General features: G+C 50.2%; 3 protein-coding genes across 4 annotated transcripts in view; 1 reads left to right on the top strand and 2 right to left on the bottom strand.

Annotated features, from left to right (window-relative positions):
• Window positions 1-1131: 1131 nt before the first annotated feature.
• On the bottom strand, window positions 1132-7982 carry LOC116839885 (la-related protein 6-like). The gene is made up of 3 exons (XM_032806191.2): window positions 7816-7982; window positions 5396-5606; window positions 1132-2193 (listed from the first exon to the last, which is right to left on the bottom strand). Exons 1-3 carry the CDS (start codon window positions 7980-7982, stop codon window positions 1132-1134), a joined length of 1440 nt encoding a protein of 479 aa, XP_032662082.1.
• Window positions 7983-10084: 2102 nt separating this feature from the next.
• On the top strand, window positions 10085-21170 carry LOC116833596 (hepatic lectin-like). Its single transcript, XM_032795597.2, has 7 exons — window positions 10085-10310; window positions 15108-15294; window positions 15919-16023; window positions 16876-17040; window positions 17394-17545; window positions 18763-18872; window positions 19806-21170. Exons 2-7 carry the CDS (start codon window positions 15216-15218, stop codon window positions 19999-20001), a joined length of 807 nt encoding a protein of 268 aa, XP_032651488.1. The 5' UTR covers window positions 10085-10310; window positions 15108-15215; the 3' UTR covers window positions 20002-21170.
• A 4687-nt stretch (window positions 21171-25857) lies between these two features.
• The window catches only part of RFX2 (regulatory factor X2), a 95470-nt gene continuing 93677 nt past the window's right edge, over window positions 25858-27650 (bottom strand). The window contains exon 18 of one of the 2 annotated variants that reach the window (XM_075070866.1): window positions 25858-27489. In XM_075070866.1, the coding sequence (XP_074926967.1) occupies window positions 27380-27489 (110 nt within the window). In that variant the 3' untranslated portion in view covers window positions 25858-27379. The remainder of the gene's footprint in view (window positions 27490-27650) is intronic. The other variant, XM_075070867.1, reaches the window with a different exon arrangement.

The raw sequence follows: 27650 nt of genomic DNA, 5'->3' as shown, positions 1-27650 counted from the left end.
AAGGTCAGTATTCAGAGCGGACACAGAAGTAGTGTCTACAACCACGTAGGTTCTAGGGAAGAGAACGTGGCACCTTTTCATTGAATGAACAAAACAAGCTGCTTTGGAGACAAAGTCTACATGGGTGGGGAAGGGACTCTCACCCCAAAATTACCTTCCCAGTGGCTGATACAGTAATGAAACAGTGCCCTGATTCCATCCTGTAGAGGGCAGATCTGCTAATTGTCATAGAACCCATACCAATAGTGAAGATTCTCCGAGTCTGTGGGATAAGTGTCTATTCCTTTGCGGTAGGAGGACTTGAATTTAATCCCTAGCAGGAGGCAGTGAGACAGCCTAGGTACAGGATGAAATGAGCAGCCCTTTGCTAGGAAACTCATTTTGAAAGCAGAAAGTGTTCAAAAAGGGAGATATTTTTGCAGCCTGCAAGGAACCCAGGAAAGACATGCAAGGAGAAAGCAATGGCTCGAATGGTACAGCAGGTGCCTGGAATACTTCAACTCTCTTTATTGATCATTTTCACATTCCATCTGCATAACCTCTCATGTCAACACAGATAATACTCCATTTAGAAACAACCTATTTACATCATCTGCTGCCAAGCTGTGCCGTTACAGAGTACCACATCCTGAAAGTCTGGTTCTGAAATGGTATAGACTCCCTCCTAGGTGACACTGCTCTGAGAACTGAAGGCTACATTACTGGATCAGAAAGAGGAACAAGTCCCCGAGTCTTGCTAGTGATAGGTGCAGGCTGAGATATACATGCAACTATTTGGTAGTGGATAGCTTGGGAGTTAGTGGAATAAAACCCTTAGCTACAATAAAATCTCAGCAGCATGGCTCAGCTTAGAAAGTCTAGATACTAGACAGCACATGGACAGAAGCAGCCACTACAGCGAGAGAGAAATGGTGGTTGTTTGGTACATCCTCTTCCTCAGCATCTCACCTCCCAAGCCGACTGTTCGTTGACCATCCCTCTTAACCCCTAAGTTTCTAATACTTCAGACTCCAGCTTCCTGCAGGGCTGTGCTTACGTCATTAGCAGATATCCCAGTGACCCTGGAAAGAGGTTAAGTTTACTTGAGAGAAGAACAAACAAAAAAAAACCCAAAAGAACCACAATGACACATTAGTGTCGTAGGACCAGCTTTCCTCTCCCAATGCTGTTGTAGAAGCCTTTGGTGCCATCTGGCCCATGGGGCAGGCGCATCACTCCAGGTCGAAGGCCAAAGGAATCTGGCATCTTTCTTAATGCCAGAGAGCTGCAGGGTAGAGCTCTGGTTTCCAGAGACTGGCTATGGGCAGCCACCCGTCGCCGCTGGACCCATGAGCTGCCAGAGCCAATCCCGCTGTCCCAGCAGGAATCGGTCAATCGTCGGAACTCGGGACTGGTGTCTGGGCTGGAGGAGCCACCGTTGCCCAGCTCGGCAGCCAGGGATGAAGGGCAGTGGGGGTGAGCCAGACTTTTATTGGAGAGAAGAGGGCTGACCTGAGGGCTGCTGAAGAAGCCAGGTTTGAAGCTCATGCCCAGGCTGCAGGTGGACCACACTGGAGTGGAGAGATACTTCTGCATTGGGATGGGAGGGGAAGCCGGCATGCTGTCGGACTCTGAAGAGCTGCAGAAGAAAGAGTCTCCCGCGGCATAGGCCAGTGTCTCCGACCCCTGATGCTTCCTGCCCAGATGGTCCACCAGCTCCACCTCTTCCATGTCATCCCCACTCTTCTTTTTGGAGCCTTTCCCGGAGAGACGAACCACCTTGATGCTCTCCCTGCTGGGGGAGCCCTGGCCACGGTTCAGCTCCTCATAAGCCTTCCTGGCACTCTCCAGGTTTTCATACTCCACCAAGGCGCAGCATTTGGTCAGGAGCTCGGGGTAGCGGGAGGAATACTTCTTCACGTCAGAAGGCAGCTTCTTGCCCGGCCTCAGGATGCGGATGGAGGCGATGGCGCCAAAGGGGCTGAACATTTTAGTGATGGTCTCAATGAAGCTCTTCTGGAGCGGTGGTGACACTCCCTGTTCCTGGGGTAGGAGGTCCCAGGCCAGGAGCAGCTTGCTTGGTGGTATGCTCAGGAGAGACTCCGGGATGGGAATTTTCCTTCTCACCTTAGTGCCTTCTTCATTCACCTCCAGCAGCTCTGAGAACTGCAGGGAGTAGAGAGTGAGCCTCCAGTCTCGAGTTAGGTATTTCACCTGTCAGCAAGAGAAAAGGGAAACAATATTCTCCTGCTATGAGGATATTCAAAGACTCCCCCTACTCTTGGTATGTACCTGCACAGAACCCTCTGCACCAGAAGCTCTGCTACCGTCCATGTGCAGCTAGGGAAAGGGGGAACGGCTCCCCACATATCCTCAGTTCCTTTCGCGCACACCCCCCAAGCAGCCAGTCAGAATGGTGTTCCCGCCTCCTTTATACCCATCCCAACCCTGGGCAGCATTTCACCCCCAGTGCCTCTGTGCTGAGAAGGCAGGCAGTGGGAAAGTTGCATCAGATCCAGGAGGGAAGCACCAGGGCAAAGAGACAAATAAAAATGTCACTCTGGTGGGAGCTTCCAGAAATTGCCCTGATCCAAATGCTCTGTGGAGAGTGACTCCCTACCTCTTCCTGCTGGAGGGAAGCCTTCCGCTCCGAACTGAAGCATGTTGCCCGAGAGGAATGTGCCCTGACGCTGTCCAGCATGCACCTGGCCCTTGGCTATTCAGACAGAGCCCCAGAAGCACACGCTGCTCAATGGAACAGGGCCAGAGATCCCAGAGGGTTACCAGAAGAGGCCTCTTGGGTCACTGAGGCCAGTTCCCTGCCATTGCAGGCAATCCAGTCATAGAATCCCAAAGGTTTAACAAGTTCCATCTTAAAATGACACCAGTTACGGAAACAGGGTGTGTGGGGAGCAGGGAGGAAGAATACTTCCCAGCTACAAACTATTCATCTTGGGTGCTCTCATAGCTTTTCCATAGCGTGCATCATCCAGAGAGGCTTGCCCTAACCGCCTACTGCTTATCAGGTTACATCTCTGGGGAACCACCAGCACATTCTGAGTGTTGATGTGCTTTAACTGGTCTCTTAATACAATTATGTCCTCCTCCTCCCGCCCGCTCCGTTCCTCTGCTTTCCTTGTTCCCTTCTCCTACTGCTGTCCTCAGGTTCTAAAGCCCATCTGTTCACCTCTCCTTTCCCTACTATGGCACAGTGACCTCTAGGAACAAAGTTTCTCCTCTTTGCCCTCAGCTGCTTTCACAGAAGTCTAGCTAGCACTTGGGTTTCCCCCCAGAGCAGTAGCCAGAAATGAGAAAAGCTCAGCTGTCTGCAACGCAGAGTTTGGTTCTAATTTATTTTCAAGGGGAGGAAGAGAACAGAGATTTCATAGATGGTATGGCTGGAAGGGACCATTAGATCATTGAGTCCGACCTCCTGCATAACACAGCTCAGAAACTTCCATCCAGCTACACTTGTACTGATCCCAGTAACATGTTTGACTAAACCTCCTCTTCCAGAAATTTTTTTTTATTTGAAGATTATGAAGAACCCAACACTTCCCTTGGTAGATTCCCCCTCACCTCCACCAGTGGGTAATCACTCTCGATTAGGTGCCTTTGCTCGGTTTGAATATGGACAGACAGCTGACTGGGTATAGCTAAGGTGAAGACTCGCTTTCCAGCAGGATTCATAGACTCTAGGACTGGAAGGGACCTCGAGAGGTCATTGAGTCCAGTCTCCTGCCCTCATGGCAGGACCAAATACTGTCTAGACCATCCCTGATAGACATTTATCTAACCTACTCTTAAATATCTCCAGAGATGGAGATTCCACAACCTCCCTAGGCAGTTTATTCCAATCTTTAACCCCCCTTGTACCAGTCCACCCTTAAAAAGCAAGGTCCTTCCTGCTTCAAGTGAAGTGTGTCCAATCTGTAGCCAGCAGAGGATGGTTTGGAAAAATTTGAAGCAGTCTGGATAGGCCTTTGTGTGTTCAAGCAGACTGATCACGTACAGTCAGAGCACACACACAACATTCACCCATAAACTAAACATGAGTCAGAGCTTAAATATGTAGAATTCCATACAAGGCCACTGATGTGTCTGTTTAGGCCAAGTTCTCAAAATAGGAACCTGAGGTTAGTCTCACAAGTAAAGGACCCCATTTCTACCAGTGCTGGACAACCACTACCTCCTCGAGCAGGCAATGAATGTTGTTTCTTTCCCAGCACTTCTGAAAATTAGATGGCTTTTCTTTCCCAGAGCCAATCATCCAATTTAAGAACCTAATTTGAGGCCCCCTCATTTTTGAAAATCTGTGCCAAACAGTTAAATCTTTACATCTACACTGAGCAATTTTCATCCCAAAAGATCCTAAAAGACTTTACAAGCCACCCACTTCTATCTACCTCTGAAATGCAGCCACCTCTGGGGTGAAGCACAACTGATAAGAGAATGAGGCTGCATAGCAGTTTAGGATGAGGAGGGGCAAGGAATGCTGTATCCATTTGAAATGGCCAGGGGGGCAGGCCATGACTCAGGTCAAAGTTGAGCCCTGTAAGGGCCAGAGGAGGTCAAGCTACACTTTAACACGTGATCAGGATATTGGCTTGGTCCTTCCTCTTAAAGGCTACAGCACTTATACCCAGTCCTAGCTTCCTTCTAGTCCAGGAGTTCTCTGGACAAATGTTTTAGTAGCCTCAGAGTGTGGCCACCAACTCTGGCTTATGGCCAGTCTCTCACTTTTCCCTAAAATACTTAGTTAGCTTTAGGCAAACCAAAAAAATATGCACATAGACACGTCCAAATCATGGTAATTTATTTATTGCTAGCTAGTAAGTCTGTTGTGAAAAGTGATATTAACAAACATACAAGTATCACTTTTCACAGCAGACTTACTCAGCCCCACCAAGCCTGGGGACGGGCCAGGGGAGATGGGATGGGGGCGGGGGAGGCAGTGAGGGCTGGAGCCCTGCAACTAGAGCCCAAAGTCCTGCAGGTGGAGGACAGAACCAGAGGATGGAGCCCAAAGCCAATGGGCTGGACCCTAAAGTCCCACAGCCAGAGCCTGCTGCCCTGCCACCCCTGAGCTGAAGCCCAAAGCCTGAGCCCCACCACCCCGGGAAGGTGGGGGACTCACTGGCTGCCTGCTCCTACAGCATTGTGCCCCCCCCCCCCCCCCGTGATTCCAGAGGGGGGCAGGGCCCAACCCCTGATGGTGGCCCCAGCAACCAACACCAAGGAGCAACAGGGGCATCCAGGAGCACCAGGGAGGAGGGAAGGAGGAGGTGGCCCTGCTTTGGAAAGGGTGGGGAGGACAATCACAGCCCAGGAGGCGGTGGCCGCATGCAGCTGCATTTGAGAAACACGGCTCTAGTCACATGCACCAGCCTGTGAGCGGCAAGAGGGAACCACCCACCTTCTTGAAAGAGGTCAGCAGTTTGATGCTGACGAAGCCCAGTTTGTTCTTCTGAACGTGCTTGAGGAGGAAGGCGTCCTTGGCCAGGTTCTCGTCAGACAAGTAGAACTCCACTTGAGACACAATCCTCTGGATCAGCTGCACGTCGGGCACCGAGGAGTCGCACTCGAATGAGTCGGCCCCAAAAATGTCATTCAGGTCATAGAAGCTCCTACAAGCAAGAAAAGCCGGGAGTCCGCCCAAGGTTAATCGCGCTTGCAGCTGGGATGAACAAGCACGCAGGCCTTGAGCTGGGTCTGCACACGGGCCTGGATCACTTACAGTGGGCACCTGTCACTAGCTGGGTTACCCCGTTACAGACAAACACCCAGGTACCCTGGTGTGGCTGCAACTGAGGCAACGCCTTTAGGATTCATTAATACAAGGAAATCCCAGAGAGGCTTCTAGCCTTTAGTGCAGATAAACATAGCACTTTCCCCCCTGCTGTTCCTGCATTGCAGACTGGGTCAGCATCACTCAGCCACAGAGACGTGGGTGGGGTGACTGGGTTAGAGATCAGTCTGCGCAGCTCTGGATTGGAAGTGCTACTACTGGGTGGGCATAGAAAAACACCCACGTGTCCTTACCTATTTGGGCCACAAGGTTAAGGAAGTCAGTGTGGTGCACAGCTAAAGGAACAGAACTGGGACACCAGAAACCAGGGCTCTGTTCCAGTTATTATGATTGCTTGTGCAGATGGGCTGTCGAGGTGCTCACCTGGGGGAAAGCCGTTCAAACACCCTAGACAGGAGCTCAAGAGATACCCAAGGATTTGTTTCAAGAGGGGACGGAATAGTCTCTGGAATGGCTGCAACATTAGGATGCAAGCGGCTGGTGCTATTGCAAATAGGTTAAGCTTTGTTTAACCAGACATTCAAGCATTTCTTTCAAGAGCTAAATGCTGATTGCTAGCTGTGGTGCAAATACTCACTGTATTACCCATAAGACCTGTTCTCACCCTGACTCTGTTGCTGCCCACTAGTTATACCCTGCAAGCAAGATCATTGTAATGCTTTGGCACCATGTGACTAAGGAGGGAAGCCCAGGGTATGGTACATTTGGGAGGGATGAGCTGTTGGGTCAGTCAGGCTCCCTCCCACAATCTCTACAAGAGAGTTTCTTGATTAATTCCCCCTCCATGCCCCTCAGCCCCCGCCATCTCCTGAAACTGGGTCACTTTGAAGGAGTGGGGAGTGAGATAAGGGTTTCATTCCCATGTTACAGTTCTCAGCCTGTAACACTAGGGGGGAATCTCTGCTGTAGTAGTCCGCATAGAGCCCTGGGGAACAGGAGAGCCCCTTCATTAGCAATGGGAGTGTTGTCCCAGATTTAGTCCTGCCTCAAGTGCAGGGGACTGGAATAGATGACCTATGGATGTCCCTTCCAGTCTCATGTTTCTTTGCTTGTATCCAACTCCTCGGCAAAGACACCCTGGGTGAAGGTGGGGCAAGGCTCTTTAAGGGAGAGGCTGGGAAGAAGTTCCTCCTATTTGATACCAACTCCCAGGATTCTCCCCCATGTCCATGCGTCTGGCCAGCATACATAAAATAGAAGGGGACCAGAAGCCCACAGAGAATCGGTTCCACTGAGAGCTTCCAAGTTACAAACACAGTCGCCTCTCCCGGGCGTAGTGCGGGGAAGGGGTCCCATGGATACCCAGCCTGCACTGAGCAGGTAGCTCCATGCTGGTGTGAGAAAGCCGGGTGAGAAGAGTATTGATTTTAGCCATAGGTTAAAAGCCATAATGGGGTCATTTCCTCATTGCACAGCTGGGTCACTGATCAGCTGTGAGATCTCAGGCAAGGACCTTCTCTGCACCTCGGTCTCATCCATGTAGACAGTTGGCGCATCAGGCCAGAGGCCATCTCACCGTGCGTTCGGAGAGTACCCAGCACCAAGGGGCCCCCAATGGTCTCGAGCTGCTAGTGCTACGCAAACCACTAATAACTCAGCACAGGAGCATTCCACACCCGCTGTGCCCTGGGGCAAAGGGCTACCCAAGCAGCAAGACGCTGCAGAGCCAAGCCCGCTGGGAACTAGCTGACTCCAGCCTATTTGCGCTAGGTTAGGGGGAAACTAGGTCAAGTCCAGATCAGTAGCCAACAGAGACGGATAATGTCAAAGGTCTTTTTGGAGAATCATGTAAAGGGCGTTGGGGTCTTGGTCTAACCCCCAGCAGCTGACACTGGGCACCAGTTGCAGTCTCAGCAGAGGCAGAGAATTGAAGGGAGCCCTCAACTCCCTTCTCTCTCCCAGAGCTGGTTCCTCTAGGAGAGGCAGCATATGGCAGGGTACTGCCAGGAATCCTTAGTACCTAGGGCCTTATCTCCAGGGCTATCAGGGAGGGGCAGCCCCAGGATAAATAGATAGTAGACACATACCCATCAAAGTTCTCAAAGAAGTCTTCCTGGCTGAGTGGGAGCAGAGGCTGGCTCTTGTGCGGAAGGAAGTGCAGAGTAGAAAAGGGAGTTGTTTGCACTTGCATAGGGGTGCTGCACCTGGGTTGGGAACCAAGCCCCAGGGCCACCAAGGAACCACGGGACGACATGGTGCTTCATCTAGCAAGGTATAAGAAATACAGAGGACAGTCACAAGCAGCTTAAATCCCTCATATTGAATGAGACAGTGATTAATTAGTGATCGGGCTAAGCCCCAGCACCTCTGGGCTTGGGAGTTCATAGCCCTTATGAATATAAAACAATTGCTTGAGCCCCAGCACCTCTTTCATTACAAATTCAGCACTACAATGAGTGTGAGATTGGGAGCCAAGGGCACATATCACCCCCCACTTCCCCAGCAGGGATCAACACTACATCCCATGAAATATATGATGGACTCTAGGAAAGGTTCAGGCCTAAGGGCAGGAGAAAGCAGGAGCAAACACCAGCTTCTTACCTGTTTCACCAGGTGAAGATGCACTAAGAGCCCACCAGCTCCTTCTGCTACATTGTGGAGACCCCTAAGTTTTTTCCTTTCCCTCCCCCTCCCACAAACTGGCCCTACTAACAATACAGAGAGAGAATCCCCTAGACCCCCTAGGCCACTGGCTTATAATGAAAGCCAGGCCCACCCAGGAAACCACACAGCAGAGCTCTGAAGGCTGCCTTGGCTGCTAAGAGGAGGCAAACAAACTTCCAGGTGAAATGTGTTATCAGGTTAAATAGCTTCACCTGCTCTGCATGAGACTCCTGCAGGAAACAGGGCAGAGCCTCAGGCTGAGGAGAGACTCTTGGCTTCCTAGCAGGTGTGCCCTGGGAGCTGAGCTCTGCTCTGGGCTTTTAATGGCTTTCACCAGGTATATTATAGGGGAGGGGGAATTGCAGAGCTAACCCTGCCTTTGTAGGCATGTTAAGCTCAAGACTGGGAGAAGTTGGTGAGCCCCATCTGTGACTCTGCTGGGACCGGGAACTTCCTAGAGGGCCCTTTTGCATTCCTAGCTCTAATTTAAATGATTAATTTAGATCAGCTGCTGAAATGCTGCCTCTTGCCCTTTGTGAAGATTAGAAAGGGAGACAGAAGCAGGACCCCAAGTTCCAAGGCTACTTCCTTTTCACACCCCTGGGCTGGTGGGTGATGCTGATGGCAGCATGGTTCTTGCACATGAACCATCTGTAAAGAGGCAGGCAGGATCCACTCCCATCAGTGACAAGCAAGCTATTAAACAGCAGGGAATGTGCTCGAGCAGGGGGGTGGAGCTGGCTCTGCTCTGATAGCTCCAGCAGTGTCTCCTCCCACCCCAATGAAACCTGGGTGCAGCTGGTTTCTGCTCAAACCTACAAAGACCAGGCCTGGGGTTGGCTCCTAGAACAGAGATGATGCTGTTGTCACAGGAAGTTTCCTGCTTTGACCAGGAGGAGCCGCTCTGTAGCAGCTGCCTGGTGGGTTAGGCATTCAGCTGGGGAAGGCGTTCACTAATGGGCAGGGAGTGAAGATATGGGAACCAGGTGCCTTTTTCTATCCTGGGGGGTGATGGCTGGAGGGAAACCCTGGGATGGAATCAATACAGAAAGGGGGTGGAGAAGAAAGAAAAACACAACCCCCCACCCCAATCCCAGTTGTGGACCCACTCTGACTTGTGCCAATCACATAGCACAAATGTGCTCCCTGGATCCTTGGCCCCAGCTGATCTCCCAGCAGATCTAAATTCGCCCAGGCTGCTCTAAATTCCACCAGGCCCTCTTTCCTTCCCCACCCCTATGCCAGGGGAATTCCCAGCTAGCTCTGTCCCCAAGTGCCACACAAGTGCATTTGTCTGCCTGCATTCCAGCTCGCTTTTGATAGCACATTTTGTTATTTTTCTATGAATACACTAAGTAGCTGTAACCACGTGCTGGGGCTGGGCCTGTGAACTGTCCACTGGATGCAAGGACCAGGACAGATCAGAGCTGGAGCAGTTAGAAGGGGCTAGAACTAAGGGTGAGGCATTGAAATTCGGACCAGGAACTCGGAGGCAGCGCTGCAGGAGTTTTAAACGTTCCATGCGCTGAGCTCTGCTGGGCTGTGGAACAAGGGAGCGGGGAAAGGGACCACAGGGAGCCAGATGGATGGTGGATGGACGGCTCTCCCATCTCGGCCTCTGGAGACTCAGTGCTTGTTTGGGATGTCCCACAGAGTTGGTTACTCAAGGGCTTTTCCACATCAGCAATTCACCTTCTGCCTCCTAAAAGAGGAACTGTGCAGCTGAAGAAACAAGAACTCCTGTCTTCAATGTTTTCCCCGTGGTGCTTTGGATGCAGTTCAGGGAGCAGGAGGACACATGCTGGGGCCAGCTGCAGCCCCAGGGTGCTCCTCTGACCAGGAGAGAAGAGAGCCCGGCTGAGTACTCACTCTGTGTGGCTCATACCAACAGCAGAAGACCGGAGAACGCCATTGCCAAGTAAGTACTGGGGTTTGCTGGCATATTGACAAGGAGGCACTGACCATTGTCTGCATTTTAGCTACAGTTAAAAAATAGAGCGGAGCCCAAGCCAGGCAGGTCCTGGTCCGAGCTCTGCCAAAGGAGAGGGGGGAGGGATAGCTCGGTGGTTTGCACATTGGCCTGCTAAACCCAGGGTTGTGAGTTCAATCCTTGAGGGGGCCATTTAGGTATCTGGGGCAAAAATCTGTCTGGGGATTAGTCCTGCTTTGAGCAGGGAGTTGGACTAGATGATCTCCTGAGGTCCCTTCTAACCCTAATCTTCTATGATTCATGCTGGGGATTTGGGGGTAGAGCACATCCAAGCCTGGAAGTGGGCTGGGTCACACAGGGTTGCAGAACCAGCCAGAATAATGAGCTGTAACCCACGGCTGGGCTCCCTCCCAGAGCTAGGATAGAACTCAGGAGTCCTGTTTTACACACACTCTGGCCAGAGACAAAACTCCTCTAACAGAGCTAGGATATAACCCAGGAGTTATGCTTCCCAGTCCTCTGTTTTAACCACTAGACAACACTGCTTCCACCACACCATCCACCCCCTTGCCTCCCCCACTCATTCCCTCTTTTAAACCCTTTTGTAGCTTTAGTGGTTTCAGCTGGGGAGGTTTAAAGCTGAGTTGATTCGGTGGTAGCTTCTGGCAGGTAAGAAAGATACCCATGCAGGGTGGTCTATGGGCCACAGTGAGCATGGGGATTGGACCATAGCTGTAATAGGTGTGAGTTAGGCTGGGCAATGGATGCATCATTTACCCAGCTCGAGGGTGAGGCTGGATTGTGGGTGGGAGGGGCAGATATGGGGTCTGAGTTCAGCTTGTTGATGGGACCTAAATGCTAATGCCCTGGTTTTCAATGGTCCTCATTTATAACCGTTCTCCTAATGCTGCTGAGTGAATAGATACTTCCTCCCACTGTAACGTTTTTCAGGAAGTGCTGCGTCTGGGGGAACTGCAGTTACAGATGTAGTGTCCTACTAATTGCTTGGTGGAGACAGGGTGGTGGGACCCCAGCTAGGTTTTGCTTCAGGACAGGAAAAAATAAATCCACAACCATCCTGCGAAGAAGAGATGTGTGTTTAATTCTGCACTCTTCACTTCCCCCTACATCTGAGGAGGGTGGAGGTAAAGCCCAGCCTGCACCGTTTACTACCTGCCTAATGCTCACCCTGGCAACATAATGGAAAGGATTGGCCATGCTGTTCAGGGGAGGACTCAGGGGTGATGATCCCCAGCATTGCCATTGAGGCTTGAGATAAAAACCCCAGATCCCCCCATCCTGTGTTAAAAACCAATGACAGAGGATGACTTGTGAGGACACAGATTCCTTCTCCTTAAGCTGTCACAAGGATTTGTCTCTGCAGGGCACTGCAAATAGTTTTAACATTGTAGGCCGTCACTTTAAATTTCAGAGGGTTTTCCTGGTCCTGCTTGCAGCTTAGGAAGCTCTGTAGGGAAGCATGTGTTCTGAGCTAGCAGCAGTCAATCTGCAGACAGCCAGGCTAGTAAGGTGGGGTAGTTATGCCTCTCTGTTTTAGGAAGCAGTCCACTTTGTCTCTCTCTGTTTTGGGGTTCTTGTCTGTCATGATGCTGTGTTCTAAGAATAAAGTAGTGTTATGTTGCAACTGTCCAGCAAGAGTAGTTATGCATTGATTTTCTCTGTAACTATGCCATGAACAGAGCTATATCCCACGGCCTGTGAGTGTGCACTCACCCCTAGGGGAGGCTCCAGGATCAGTGTGATGCCGTGGCCATGTGCACATAAGCCAAGTACCCTCTCAGCAGCTCTGGCTCCTGGTATCCCAACCTCTCCATTCAAACCATGTTAGGAGGGGGACTTCTACAGTTTCCCATGAGCAAAACTGATCAAGCCTGGGGCTGTATTTCATGTGAGCTCTGTGAGTCGAGAGGATGAAAGCTGGGGGCATTGTGGGTCAGGACTTGGGCCCTGCTGGAGAGGAGTCAAGCTGGGACAGCAGAGGGCTGCAAGTTAGGTATGCAGTGCATTGGCAGAGTTGTACTGGGGGTGCTGGATGAGCAGGGGCTGTTACAGAGCAGGTCTGAGGGGCCTGGGCTGAGCTGTACGTACATGGGGAGGCCAGGGCTGGAAGAGCAGAGTGGGGCACTGCAGAACAGGATTGAGGGGCATTGGGGCAGGTGTTTGAGATGCTCCCATGCCACCGGACTGCACTGGGCACGTGGGGGTGGGGAAGCACCACGTTTTAGTTTCCAATGAAGAAAATGTACAAATCTGAGGTGAAACCTTCCAACCAAGCCAGCTCCGAGATGAGATTCAGGCAAAGGAAGATTTCACTCTTCCAAGAGTCGGAAATGTGACTGCTTTCCTTCGGTCAGGGCCTGTACAAAGCAGCCCAACGGGTCACTCTTGAAAGAGGAATTCACCTCACTGCCCCTGTGGAGGCCGTGCATGGGGAACTCGCAACGTGACCGGTTGTCAGTGCAACTTCCACGCTTGGCTGAGCCTGGGTGGGATGGGGTTTCTGGTGCTGAGGGAAACTGACAGTTAAAGTTCTCCTTCCTTCCTTCCCTGCCTTCAATAACTCAGGCACTGAACTGCCTCTAACCCTGGCAGACACAGGCTATTTTGTGATCCTAGAAATGCTGGGCTACAAGGGACCTTGCAAGGTCATCTAGTCCAACCCCCTGTTCTGAGGCAGGACCAAGTCAACCTAAACTCTCCCTGACAGACGTTTGTCCAACTGTTCTTTGAAACTTCCAGGGATGGGGTTCCACCACCTCCTTAGATGACCTGTTCCAGGACTTGGCTTTCCTTCTAAATGTTTTTTTTTTCTATTATCAACCTAAATCTCCCTTCCTGCTAATTAAGTCGATTCCTTGTTCTCCATGTCCACTGAGAAGAACCGATCACTGTCCTCTTTGATATCAACCTTTTATATATTTGAAGGCTGTTATCGTGTGGTCCTCCACGCCAGCCCTCTCTTCTCTAGATCAGTGTTTCTCACTGACTGGTCCGTGGACTGGCACCGGTCCCTGAGATCTCCCTGACACAGTTTAGGAAGGCACAAAGCAGGTCCCTGGTATCAAAAAGTTTGCGAAACTCTGCTCTAGACTAAACATGTTCATTTCTTTCAACCCTTCCTCAGAGTCCAGGTTTGCTAAATCTTTTCTTGTTCTTGTTGCTCTCCTCTGGACACCATGTCCAATTTGGTCACATCTTTCTTGAAGTCCGGTGCCCGAAGCTGGACACAGATCAGGCTTTGCTGGTGCAGAATGGCTACCTCCTGTGTCTTGTATTAACAGAGTGTCTGGGTAGATGGGGCATGCCTCCCTCTGGCTAACTCGCTGCTTCCTGTCCAGTCGAAGTTAGCACTGACCATCTGATGGCAGGATTTGCCATGTGGAATAAGGACCCAAGACTGGGGTGTGCTGGCAAGAAGCCAATGCTTTACTTTCTGGCTCCATGTGACTAAATGTCCCTGTCATGTGACAGGATTCAAGATCAACTGACTCCAGAAATACCATCTTAAGAAGAGGGAAAAAATGGGGAAAAAATGATTCCAGACAATGTCAGCCAGTTACTAACGTCCATCTCGGTGCCACCATGGTGGTGACTCTGCACCTGCTTCCTGGTCTCAGAAGGGTTCCTTCTCCAGCCCTGTTCAGCTGCCGAGGCGGAGCTGCCACATGCAAGATTTCTATTGTCAGTGACTGGGTGGGAGCTCTGCTGACAGCGACCTGCTAGGAGTCCTCAAGAAAGAGGGAGCCATTGTCCTCCTTGGTTTTATTTAGAGGTCTTCTGTTCCTCCTTCGGGACTGACCCTTTTCACTTCCCCATAGATCTGAGGAGGGTGGGAGAGTGCAGAATTAAACATGTGTCTCTTTTGTGCAGGGTGTTCGTGGGTTTGTTTGTTTTTTTCCTGTCCTGCGATGGGAGCAGCTCTTTGGGATTCTTGCTGTAATATTTCTTCTAGCCAGAAGTCTACCTAGTTCTTGTCTGGCGTTCTTTATCCAGAGATCTCAAAGCATTTTACAAAGGAGGCAAATATTATTCTGCCTGTTTTTTAGATGGGGAATCTGAGGCACAGAACGGCAAAGTGACTTAGCCGAGGTTCCACAGCAGGTCAGTGCCAGAGCCAGAACAAAACTCGGTTCTCCCAAGTCCTGGTCTAGTGCTGTATGCTCCAGATCACATGGCCTCCCATTAGTCTTAGGGAAGGCAGGATGGCCCTGAGGACAGATCACTAGATTAGAACCCAGGTTTTCTGAGTCCCATTCCTTGCTCTTCCACTGGCCTGCTGGGTGATCTGGGGCAAGTCACTTCCCCTCTCTATGCCTCAGTTTCCCCATCTGTAAAATGGGGGATATGTCTCTGTCCTCCTTTGCGAAGCGTTTTGAGATCGACTGAGGAAAAGTGCTAGGTAAGAGGTGGTGGTGTTAAATCAAGTTCTCTGATGTTTGCTGGGTTTTCACTCACCCATCTGGATGCACGAGGTAAGGCTTTGGCCTCGGCTGCTTGAATTGAGGTATCAGAGTGTAGGTGCTGAAATGAGCAGTTAAGGGGTTCAGCTAACTTTGCTTCTCCTATTGTCTCCCACACACGTTTCCTGGGGGCCTGTCACCCGTGTCCACCAGCTGACTTGTTCCAATCCCTCCCAGACTCGGAAAACCCTTCCTGGCCCAAGCAGCACCCCTTGGCCTGGAGGTCGCCATTGCTTACATGGCTAATCTTATTATTCAATAACCAACCCCAGCCCTTTAACTACATCTCTTACCTTGATCCCAGTTTGCTCTTTGCTCTGGACGGATACATGGTGCTCGGTCTCCGTTAGCCACGGCCTGGTGTCTGACAGGAGGAGGAAGCTGAAACCCAGATCTGTGGGGAAAAGGAAAGATGGGTCAGGAAGATGAGGTCACCTATGCGGATCTGAAATTTCCTCCCAGATTGCAGCAAACAGATGTGAAGAAAGCAGGTAACATTCAGCCACAAGGAGACTCTGACAGGTGTTTCTCAGGTGGGAGCCCCAGGGAGGGGCTTGGAATATCAACATTCCCATGCGTTACGTTACATAGAGACAACGTGACCCAGTGGATGGATCGTTGGACTGGGACCCCAGAGATGGGGCTCTATTCCTGGGTCTGCCACTGTCCTGCTGGATGATCTTAGTCAAGTGCCTTTGCTGCTCCCTGCTTCAGTTTCCCCTGCCACCCTTTGGCTATTTAGATTGGAAGCTCTTCAGGCCAGAGACTGCCTCTCACAATGTGTATATGCAGCACCTAGCACATAAGGGCCAGGGCTCGGGGGGGGGGGGTGTCTTTAGATGCTACCTAACACTTAATAAGCTCAGATAAGACATTCTCTTCGGGCCTCCCAAGCCCGACCTGTCACTGGGCCCTGGATGCTGTAGCTATTTATGAATGCTAAGGACCAGCTGGTGTAAATTAACATGTGCCGCTGGAGGAGTTGTGCTGAGTTGTGCTAGCTGAGGATCTGGCCTATGACTTTCTTCCTTCTGCTGCGGATACCACATAGGATCTGTACCAGATGCACACCGATGTGGGGGTTTTTTTGCTTTCCTTTCTCTCTGTACGCCCAGAATCAAAGCCCCCTGCCCAGAAGACGTCTCTGTGGGCTCAGCTAGCAATAGTGGTGATTCTCTGTGTGCTTTTCCTGGTGGCGCTAATTTCCCTGAGTATCCTGTGTAAGTATTTTTGATGGAAAGGATGGGTGTGCGTGTGTGTGTGTGTTTTCCTGTCCTGTTAAATGGAAAGAACAATGCTTTCCCCCACTGAAGTGTGTTCAGAGATCCTGAGCCTGCTGGGCCTCCCCGCCCCCCTGAAACACTCCTCCTCAGTCCTCTGGTTTGCTATTTTATGATAAATTTGTTCCCAACAGTCAGCTAGCGGATAGCAGGACATCCTTGCCTCTGAGCAGTGTACCCAGGAAGCTATTGTGTCCAAAGCTGGCAGGGGTGACTCAACGTGTGTCATGTGGTAACAACTTTTTGATGGTGAAATCGTTGGACAACACTTTTTGACTTGCAAAGTATGGTCCCTCTAGTCTAGGTGAACCTCCTTCCCTAGGAAGATCTCTGCCTCCAAGTCCTAGATTTGAGAGCTTAACCTTCATAGGATTGCTATGCATCCTTTTCCCTTAGCATCTCCTCCACCTCTCCAATTTCATCCTGAATGACTCTCCACAAGTGTAACCGGCTTCTAGTGTGGGCTACCAATCTGTGCCTGGCGTGATGACTACCTCAAATCCCTAAGGCTGGAGGGGTCAGTTAGATCAACCTAAAGAGAATAGTTTAATGCCACAGAAAAATCAGATGGCCGGTGTCAAGGCTGGGGCTCGAGACAGGTCTACTCTGGCAGCCTGATTCTCCACGCTGCTCACGCAGACTTTTCAGCCTCCTGCTTAAAGGCCAGGAGAGGCCGTTGAGCGAGGCCACAATTGGCCTAGCTTTCATATCAGTGCTGAGACCGCTGCTGAAGTAGACTGCCTTTGGGAAGGGGCCTCCCCACTCAAACGTGGTGTCTTCTCCCTCTGCTAGATTCCCAGCTCCTGGCTGGCAACATGCAGCTTCTAGAGGAATCCAAGCAAGCCAAGGGAAAAATGGAGCAAGTGGAAGGGAGATACTGCCAGTTACTGCAGTGGACGTTGCACAAAAACATCTGCGTCTTGGAGTCCCCGTCCTCCAACACCTCAGAGCCCCGCAGTGAGTATGGTGCCATTGTCCCCAGTTCACAGAGGGTGAAACTAAAGCCCTGAGCAGGAAATGGCTCTTATGGTGGTGGGGCTGGCAGGAGAACCCAGGAGTCCAAGTTCCTAGTCGCAGCTCCAAACGTCCAGCTGTTTGGATGGGCCTTAAGGAAAGGGCAGGTGCAGTGCTGCCCCCTTGAGCTGCAAAGGCCTCTCTCTCCTGCTGTCTTGGGCAAAGGTCTGGAGCCGAGATGACAGCTACCCAGCCAGCGGGAGGGGCAAAACAGCCTAGTTCAGGTGCAGGTTGTTCTTACGCAGCCCCCGGTTCTGAGCCAAGCTGTGCTCCATTTCCCTCTCCTCCCTCCTCAGACATCAGCTGTTTCTTGTGCCCCGGCCAATGGATTTCAAACAAAGGACGATGCTACTACTTTTCTCCAAATAAGTCATCATGGAATAACAGCAGGAGCAGCTGCCAGAGGGAACAGGCCGATCTAGTGATCATTAATGATCAGGAGGAACAGGTAATGTGAGCCACTTATTATCATGGAGCCTCCTAGGGCAGTTGTGGGTTTTTTTTGTTTTTTTGAATGCCTCCTTTTGCAAGCCCACCCTGGGCCTGACCTTTGAGGAAGTGCTGAGGAACCCCAAGTCAATGGCCCTGGCCCAAGGCATTTCCACCTGGGCTGTCCCATGACCCTTAGCACAGGGCTTGTGTGTTCCTTAGCTACTGAAGCAGGGCTTAAGAGCACATGCTGCAGCCACTTCTGTGCAGGAGCTGCTTCACCTGGGGCAAGATTGTTCCCTCCCCCCTGCCCCTGAGGGGCAAGGGCTTAAGCCACTTCCTGCCTCAATCTCCTTCCAGGCTAGGGGGTGAATGCATGGATTGCTACCTGGCCATTCTGCCTTGTGAGTGGGTAGTGGTCAAGGCACTGCAGACCCACCTCCTGAAGGCACTGAATGGCCCCAAGGGGTTGAGGGAATGCCTGAGGAATAGGAGCCTAGGGCCCCATCAGTCTGTTGACGCAGGCTGATGTGCCAAGGGAGGAGCTTTTCCTGGGGGTCCCAAATTCTAGCTGAATTTTTCACATGGCCCTAGTGCTGAAGGAAGAGCTAAGCTGGACTTCTCCAGCTCTGTTCTGTGGGCCCCCTCTGATCGGAGCGCTCTGGGGTGGCCTCTAACAATGGCTACCAGTTCAGGCCCCACGGGGAGGTATGTAGAGGAATGCCACATTCGAGCACCAGGCCAGGCACTGAGCAGCAAAACGGCCTCAGAACTGAGGCCGCTGGAGGACTTTGCTGGTGAATGTCTTGACCTTGTCCATACTAGGGACCCTCAAGATCATGACCTTTCCCTTGTTGATAGACATGGGAAGGGCAGGGTGGTCATGACCTCCTGACACCTGTTCTTGACCCCCAGTTTAAGACCCACTGCAACAGAGGAGCCAGTTCTGATTTATGGGATGCCAGGGATCACAGAACAACTAACTAACTAAAACAGGGCTAAAATCTCTGGGAATGAAAAGCAGAGAGAACATGTACCACAGTGAAAGACCGCTCCTCTCCTAGATTAACAGGGACAGCTGGGATCCCTTCCCCTGCTGCAGGGGATGCTTGTGGAAAAGGGCTCTTTTTTGTCAGTTCAGCGGCCTGGTGCGATTTGTGGTTGAGAGCACAGTGGAGCTTCTTAGTAGAAACACTGAAACATCTCTGATGAGGCACTGTCTGTAACCTTCTCCAGGTCTTTCTCGGCCAATGGCAAAGGCAGTTGTGTTATTGGATTGGCCTGACAGATGTGGCCAAAGAAGGCTTGTGGAAGTGGGTGGATGGCACTGACTTAAATCAAGCGAAGTAAGTAATACAGCAGGATCCTTCACAGTGTGCTTTGGCTGGAGGACACTTGCTAAACATCTCCCCACTCAGCTGTGCAGCAGCTCTGAAAGAATCGCTGGAGGGGGAACAGGTGAGAGCGTGCATTGATTCAACAGCTGCACTGAGGGGGGACAAACAGGATAACGTATCCCCCGCTCTTCCTCATGCCCTCCCCCCACCAGATCATCTAGTCTGACCTCCTGTATAACACAGGCCAGCCAGAGAACTGCCCCAGGACAATTCCTGTTTGAAGAAGAGCAGATCTTTTAGAAAGACCTCCAATCTTGATTTTAAAAATGGTCAGTGATGGAGAACCCACCATGACCCATGGTAAATTGTTCCAGTGGTTAATTACCCACTGATAAAACATATGCCTTATTTCCAATCTGCACTTGCTTAGCTTCAGGCTCCTGCCGTTTGATTGTGTTCTACCTCTGCTGGCTACTTTGGAGAGCCCATTATCAAATATTGGCCACCTAGGTACTTATCGACTGATCAAGTCATCCTGCAAACTTTCCTTTGTTTCTTAGACTCTAGGAGCTCATTCTATAGCTTATCAGGATAGGACGGGTTTTCTAATTCTTTCATCATTCTCTGATCCTTCTCCAGCTTATCCACATCCTTCCTGTGCTGTGGGCACCAGCCTGGACACAGCTGCTCCTTAGCCAAACGCCAGTTGGGCTGACACCAGGGCTAGCTGCAAAATCCAAAGTTACTTCCATTAAAAATTTCAACCAAAACTATTTGATTAGCTTTTTTTTTTTTTTTTTTTTTACTGCAAATTGACTGGGTGCTGCATCAGGGGGAAGGCCCATCACAGGAAGGAGAGCTGAGATGCAGAGAAATCTGCATTGTTGATTTCTAAAATACTGGTGCTGACACTTCCATGTTTTTGGGGTTTTTTCTCTCCAGATTTTGGTACTATCGCCAGCCAGATAACTATCAGAACGAGGACTGTGCAACTCTGACAAATGATAACCCCTCGCCGCGTAACTGGAATGATGACCAGTGCAACAAACCTTTCCACTACATCTGTGAAAAGGCAGCAGACACTCTCACCATCCAAGCTTCCTCTGACTGGGAAAATCTTGTTCATTGTGGCCAATGACGCAGAGTCCCAGAATGCCATTGGGCTCCTCCTGAGCCTGTTAATCTCCTGCTGGCCAAGCACCCAGTAGAGGGTGCTGAGGACTCACCTTTGTAGGTGGCTTGGCAGAAGCCACAGGTTGTCCAGCCCCATTTTCCAAAGGGTATTTTTGCCCAGATCCACACAAGAACTTAGGTGCTTAGCTCCTAGGTCTAGGCACCGCTGAGATCCACAAAACCCCTGCTCAGCTGTGGCCTAAACTTGAAGGCACCTAAATTCACTTGGCATCTAAACTTTTGCTCTAAAATCCTCTAGAATCCTACTTTTTGGCACAGAGCAGGTGTAGGTAGGTGTAATGGAAGGGTAAACTGTATTATAGGGTTCAGCTGCTCAGTGATACTGTGTGTGTGTAACCCTTATTGAAGCTAACCTCAGCCCTACTTGGCAATTCATCAACAATCTTGTAGTGAACACAGCTGGTGTGATCTCTCTGTGAAGGCAGCTCTATAGCCAGTCATAGAATCTCAGGGTTGGAAGGGACCTCAGGAGGTGTCTAGTCCAACCCCCTGCTCAAAGCAGGGCCAATCCCCAACTAAATCATCCCAGCCAGGGCTTTGTCAAGCCTGACTTCAAAAACTTCTAAGGAAGAAAATTCCACCACCTCCCTAGGCAACCCATTTCAGTGCTTCACCACCCTCCTAGTGAAAAAGTGTTCCCTAATATCCAACCTAACCCTCCTCCACTGCAACTTGAGACCATTACTCCTTGTTCTGTCATCTGCCACCACTGAGAACAGACAAGCTCCATCCTCTTTGGAACCCCCCTTCAGGTAGTTGAAAGCAGCTATCAAATCCCCCACTCATTCTTCTCTTCTGCAGACTAAACAGTCTCAGGTCCCTCAGCCTCTCCTCAGAAGTCATATGCTCCAGCCCCCTAATCATTTTTGTTGCCCTCCGCTGGACTCTTTCCAATTTTTCCATGTCCTCCTTGTAGTGTGGGGCCCAAAACTGGACTCAGTACTCCAGCTGAGGCCTCATCCATGCCGAATAGAAGGGAATGATCACATCCCTCGATCTGCTGGAAGTCCATATGTGATGCAGAAATCTGACCTGCTAGAGGCAGCCCTGAAACCAAGTGTGTACAAGGTGCATGTGATATGGTGTCAGGAGTAAACTAGTGCCAGAGGAGAATATGAACAGGTGCTGATTTCTAAGCACTCCTGATTCTGCACCAAAGAACTGGTGCAGGAGGAATCCCCCCTGATAACTCTGAGCCTGGGGTAAGGCCTCTCTCCCCATGTATTGAATGGGCAGCCCAGGTGCCTAACCCAGGATTTGTGGATTCCTCTGCTTGGCTAGGTGCTTGAAAATTAGGTGTTGCACCACCAAGATCCCTTAGTATATCCAGGCCTTTACGTATGCCTGGTTTTCCTTCCCCACCTCTGGTTTTTACAGCTGCACTTTGGTTTGGTTTTTCTTTTCTAAATAAGAGACAAAGGGAGTCTAATTAAAAAAAAGAGAGAGAGCGTTGGAGGAGGAAATGAGGGAAAGTGCGGAGCCAGGTCTCTTCAGCTTTGCCCCTACGTCCTGTCAGAATCAGAGTCCCCAGTTTGCATGTGTGTTTTACGTGGTGGTGGTGATGATCCCTGACTCTTAGCGATAAAGTGACTTACACAAGAAATCAGTATCTCAATTGTACAGAGGGGGAAACTGAGGCAAAGTGACTTGCCCAAGGTCACCTACCAGGCCAGTGGCAGCGCTGGGAATAGAATGCAGAGACCTGAGATCTATTTTCAGCTCTGCTGTATACTTGAGCAAGTTCCCTCTCTCTGTGACTCAGTTTCCCCATCTTTATAAGAATGGGGTAATAAGGCTGTGAGGCCACAGCAGTTTGTGTGCAGAATGCTTTGAGAACAGCAGCACAGATTTAGGACCGCTTGCGCGCACAAACTATTTTCAAAGAATACGAAGATTTCAGAACCAAGCATGTGACCGTGGGGAAATGGCAGACTGGAAGCTGCTTGTGGCACAGTGCGAGTGGAGACCTGATGGCCTGCAGCAGGAAACCAGGAACCAAGTGATGAGCGCCAGAGAGAGATGGGATTTGAGAGCTGCTACCCTGGACAACGCTGAATGGATTTTCAGTGATACAAACCAATTCCCTGGCCCAGTCCGCAGCCACACTTCTGGGAGATTTGCATAGCACGTTGCATGCTTGTAAGTAGGACTTTCCCAAGACTCTGATTCAGCTCTTCTGCGGTAGGAAGCATCTGCAGCAACTGGTCATACCCTGCAGCAAGCTGAGGTTCCTGAAGATCAGTTTCCTCAGTGCTGTAAATTGTGACAGCAATGGGACCACGTGACACCGACTCCAGTACAAGGCCAGTACGTTCTCTTCTCCCTGCCCTGCTCCCGTCACTCAGTTTTTCTTGAGACACTGAGATTCGGCCACAACACATGGAAGGCCTTGCAGTTAAAGCCTTAGCGCCAAGCATGAAGCATAATGGCCACGGTCTTTCCTGGGAATGCATTTCACAGCCGTGAGCTCCAGCTGAAAATGACCTTTGGCGCTGCTGCATGCGGCTGGGTGGGTGAACAAGGAACATTCATGCAATCTTTAAAACCAGGGTAACTTAGGAGCAACTTCCTAATCAACCGCTTGAGGAGCGCCGGTTACAAGAGACAGCTACAGGCTCCAGCCCTCAAAGAGGCTTTTGGCTGATCGAAAAAAGCCACCATGGCGCCTTCCTCTCTAAAATAAGATTTAGCTGCATCCCACTCTCACGGAGGGGAGGGTGAAATGCTGTGAGGCTTCCCTGAAGCATGAGAATGAGAACTACCTGATGAGGAACCAGCAGGAAGGCCTCAAAGGAAGGAAGTGGTGTTTTGAAATTCTAGCTGTTTGTCCTTCGCTAACTCGGTACGCAATCCTGGTGTTGCACAGCCCCAGCTTTTCCAACCCCTAAGTGTTTCATGGGCCCAGCTGCTGCATGTCTAAGGCAGTTTGGTCTCAGAAGAGGATGCTCTTCTCCTCTCTAGGTCAAGCCTCGGACCTCAAGCTGGAAGGCAGACCCGGCTTCTGACTTTTGGTGCTTTTTAAAGTCAGTCTGACTTCATTAGGGTGATTGGAATTTGAGTGGCCTGAAGAGGGGGCTGGTGAGCAGTGCTCTGAAAATGCCATTCATTAGGACTAGGCCCTTAACAAATTCAGGGTCCATTTTGGTCAATTTCAGTCATAGGATTTAAATAATAAATTTCATGATTTCAGTATTTAAATCTGAAATTTCACAGTGTTGTAATTGTAGGGTCCCAACCCAAAAAGGAGGCGAGTGGGGGGGGAGGGGTCGTAAGGTTATTGTAGGGGCGGGGGCTGCGGTACTGCTACCCTTACTTCTGCGCTGCTGCTGGTGGTGCTGCCTTCAGAGCTGGGCAGCTGGAGAGCAGCAGCTGCTTCTGGCTGGGAGCCCAGCTCTGAAGGCAGAGCTGCTGCCGGCAGCAGAGTAGAAGTAAGGGTGGAAATACTGCAACACCCCCACCCCTAAAATAACTTGACTCCCCTGCAATTCCCTTTTGGGTCAGGACCCCTAATTTGAGAAATGCTGGTCCCCTCTGAAATCTACATAGTATAGGGTAAAAGCACCCATAAAACCAGATTTCACGGGGAGAGACCAGATTTCACAGTCCGTGCTGTATTTTTCATGACTGGGACTTTGGTAGGGCCCTAATTATGACAGTTGCAGCTAGAAGCTCTAACCAAGAGAGTGGCTCCAGGGTGCGGAGCAGTGTGCACATTTGGGGCTACAGCCCCTCCATACTACAAAAGCTTGTACTGCAAATAGACGAAGAGAAACAGAAGCAGAGAGAAAGACGTAACTTGATGCTGGTAACTGAGCTGGTGAGTAATAACAGCAAGGAATAGAAGCTGTGACGCCTTCTGGCTAACCTACCCCTGCTCACTGGACCCTGGGCCTTCCCTCGTCAAGTTACTTGTGCACGTTGTCAGACTAGCTGCTTTGTTTGTTTCTCAGGGATTCAAAGTGTAAGCCCTTTTGTTTTGAACTTTCACCTTTTTCCTTGTGGAAGGGAAAAAATTACACCCCCCCAAATTTGGCCTTTTCTGAGACTTTAATCGTTAATAACAACTTATCTACATATTTCAGCAGCTGCCAAATAAAAGAATTAAGTCACAGCGAGCAAGCCTGTATTCTGTAGAAACTACGGGAAGTGAGCAAATCAGTATCTGTGGTCTAGGGTGTTACACAAAGAGTTTAGAAACAGGGCCCACAACACAGGGTCCAGGAAACTTCTCAGCCTTCCTGTCCCGCAGCAGCATGCTAGGGGCTGTGTTGCCACCAAAGGGCAGGTTGATGGCGATGTGAAAGGGCTGCTGAGGCCCAGCCAGCTACTCCCCTCTGCTCTGTCTCCATCAGCTATGGATGATTAGAGATTAAGCTCAATGGGAGTTCCCAAGTCCAATCCTGCTCTCATCCCTCCCCCAGGTAGCTCCCGTGATGACAGTAGCAGGACTTAGGTAGGCAGATGTTTATTCCCGCAGCATTTGAGATGATGCAGAAGCCTCATGCACAGGACATTTCACTGAGCGTTCATTATTTGGCCAGCACAGTAGCAACTTGGGAGTATGTTTGCTGGACAGTAGGCGTGAAATGGACCTGAGCATTCAGTGCACCCTGGTCATGTGGCCAGCACAGAATCACTAACTTTTTAGCATGTGTTCTCCATTGTTTTTCAGAGACGTGGAGGAAAAGCTTCTCTGGACTGTATCAATGCCACATGGGAGGCTATAGAAAGAGAGTTTGATATAGGTACAAAGGCCCCTCTCTTCCCTCCATCACCTGCCTCTGTGAACCATGTTTATATGGTAGTTGGAGGAGAATATGTTCCAGGCGGTGGACTGTCATGTCTTCAGTGTCTCTTCCTATCCGTCCCGTGACAATGATTAAAGTCTGGGTGGGTGCAGCAAGGCATTTGCTGTAATTAAGGCTTTGAGGTGCCAACTCACTGTGTGGTCCTATCCTCTTCTCTCATGGCACACACCCCAGCACAGAACCCCACAGCCCAAGCAGATAACTCCAACGGCAAATCAGCAGCCAGGTCATGCCAAAAAAATCACATGCCAAAGGCTAAGCCTGAAAAGTGAGGTGACCAGGTTTGCTTTAAGTTGATAGCCTCTGTGGATCCCACGCTTGCCCTCTGAGCAGCTACGGCAGCAGCCAACAGCAGTAGGGCATGGGCAGATAAAGAAGGAACTGGGGCCATAAGAATTTGTCCTTGTATAGGTCTGAGTGCTCATACGTTGTTATTACTGTTCTTTTTTTAATTGGGATTTTTGTGCCTGTCCAGTTTGGGCATCTATCACAACAGCTGGCCTGCCTCACCTGTATTCTCGTTAGCACTTGGGTGGCAAGCAGAAGTCTGATGCAGTCAGTGGCTACAAGCTGCAAAAACAAACAGCTGCAATTATCAAATTCTTCAGGGGCAAGGGAATGTAAGACTGTGTGGGTTGCATCTGAGGGGGCTAGGACACTAGACATTGCAGAACTAAATTTGTAAAGAATGGCAAATAAGTCATACTTTCCCATGTCTCTCCCTGAGTTTGTGACATTTATATAGACACAGCACCCTCTCATGGACAACTGTACTATAGCCCAGTGTAGGAAGATCTGCCACTAGCCTCCTTTCCCTTAGCTCTCACCCTTTAAAAAAAATTGCTACTGCACTGTTAGTACCTTTTGGAATTAATGAGTATTATATGGTGGATAGATTATACTTTGATATGCAAATACACATGAGAGTTTGGGGAAAGCTCACAGTAAATACTCATAAATCAGAAATAATAAAAGCTAGTTGTGACACCGCATTTATTCACAAAGATTTGCACTTTTTATTTTTCTTCAGTTTGGTTTGATGCTAGAATTTTGTCCCTTCTCACACCACGTAGGTCGTGACATAACATGAGCCCTACAGGACATAGCAGTGTACATAAACACATTGGGACAGAGGTCTCTAAGCCACACGTGTTCAGTGTTCGGTCACAGCAATGAGAATGATCTGCAGTGGTAAATGATACACGGCTGGGAGTTGCCACTATGAAGGTGGAGCATGAACCTGGCCAAAGTGCCCCACAATTTGCTCATGAATGCTACATGGAAACTGGTTAATTTACTGTTTTCAGACCTCGTATTCCGAGCGACAGGCACTACTGTACCAGTTTAAACTGGAACGGCAGAGGAAAGCAGGTGCGCCAGTCCTCCCTAAGGCACTGCAATGTAACCCCAGCACCCATGCTGTGCCCTGGCTTAGCTGCCCTCCCGCCCCCAGACCCTACATTCAACATTTTGGCAGCATGGCAGATCTGACTCTTAAAAATTTTAACAGGTGCTGAAGCTCTGGGCCTAAATCTGCCTTGCGCTGAAATATCCCGGTGAGGATGTGCCTACCTTATTCCTTTTGTTCTCTCCCTCCAGTCACTATTCGCATTAGAGCATGGAGGACAAAAACCAAATGGTGCGACCAGCTGCTGTTTCCTCCAAGTCCTTTGGTATCTCAAATCAGACAGAAAGAGTCCCAGACGCTCCCGTGAGAGTCTGAGTTCTGAACCATTTACAGGGCGGTCACAGAATCAGCCATGGACTAAAAGCAGCAATACACAGCAAGTAACAGAGGATCGGGTAGGAAAGTTATGTCATGCAAAGGCCAAACTACACACTACGCATCACCCTGCACGGGTCAGACAGATACATAGCACAGGGCCCTTCTCTTCAGGTAGGTACAAGAGAAAGTTGTACTGTAATCCACAGCGTGAGCGGCCAGGCTGGATGCCCCATCCCAGAAGGGCATAGGAGGGTTCTTCTCGGGCACTGACTGGTGCAAGTTCCATATCACAGTGAAGTCTGAAAAAGCAGAGAAGAAACCCAAACCCCGCCCCCTGAAACAGAAGCCCCCTTAACCCCTAATCTGACCCCCTCTACTCCAAAGCAACTTGATCAGGTGAACAGGACTCAAGCAACCAGTCCTGGGAGCATCCCAAGGCCAGGGAGTTCAATTCATTGTCAACCATGAAGGCATTGTCCTTCATGGATTTTTCTTGAACCATCACCCTTCACCTACCAATTGTGCTCCTTTTACATGTAGAAAGATGGAGAAAGCAGGCTTCCAATCGGCTCTTCCTGTACAGACAAACTGCTACCCTCTTCGCAAACCGCTGCATCCTTTACACATACTCACACGGCCTTAAACCCTTCCTCGAACAGAAGTAAACATTAAGATAAACTAAGAGGCACTAATATTGCCGAGACCTAGGCAATTCAGGTTGACTTTCAAACTCGGGTCCAAAAGTCTTCAGACATTTCATCTGGCTGGAGGTAACCCAAGACCCCGTTCTAGATCTCCTGCAGTGAGTAGCCAGGGTCACTACGTTCGCGCTTCACTAGTGGCTCGCCGACACTTCGGGAATCTGCATCTGCCTCACCTCCAAGGTCGCTAATGTCATCTGTGGATGACAATTCCCAGCATAAGCATTTTCGGGGGACAGACAGGTGCAATTCAGTTAAAGCAGAGGACAGAGGTGGCTTGCGCCAAGTTTTCATTTACTCTTTTTTAGTATTTTCACGTAACTTTATTTCTCCTGAGATGGTACCCTGGAAACTGACC

Source organism: Chelonoidis abingdonii, chromosome 11 (genome assembly GCF_003597395.2).
Source record: "Chelonoidis abingdonii isolate Lonesome George chromosome 11, CheloAbing_2.0, whole genome shotgun sequence".
NCBI lineage: Eukaryota > Metazoa > Chordata > Testudines > Testudinidae > Chelonoidis > Chelonoidis abingdonii.
This window is presented reverse-complemented; position numbering and strand designations above follow the sequence as displayed.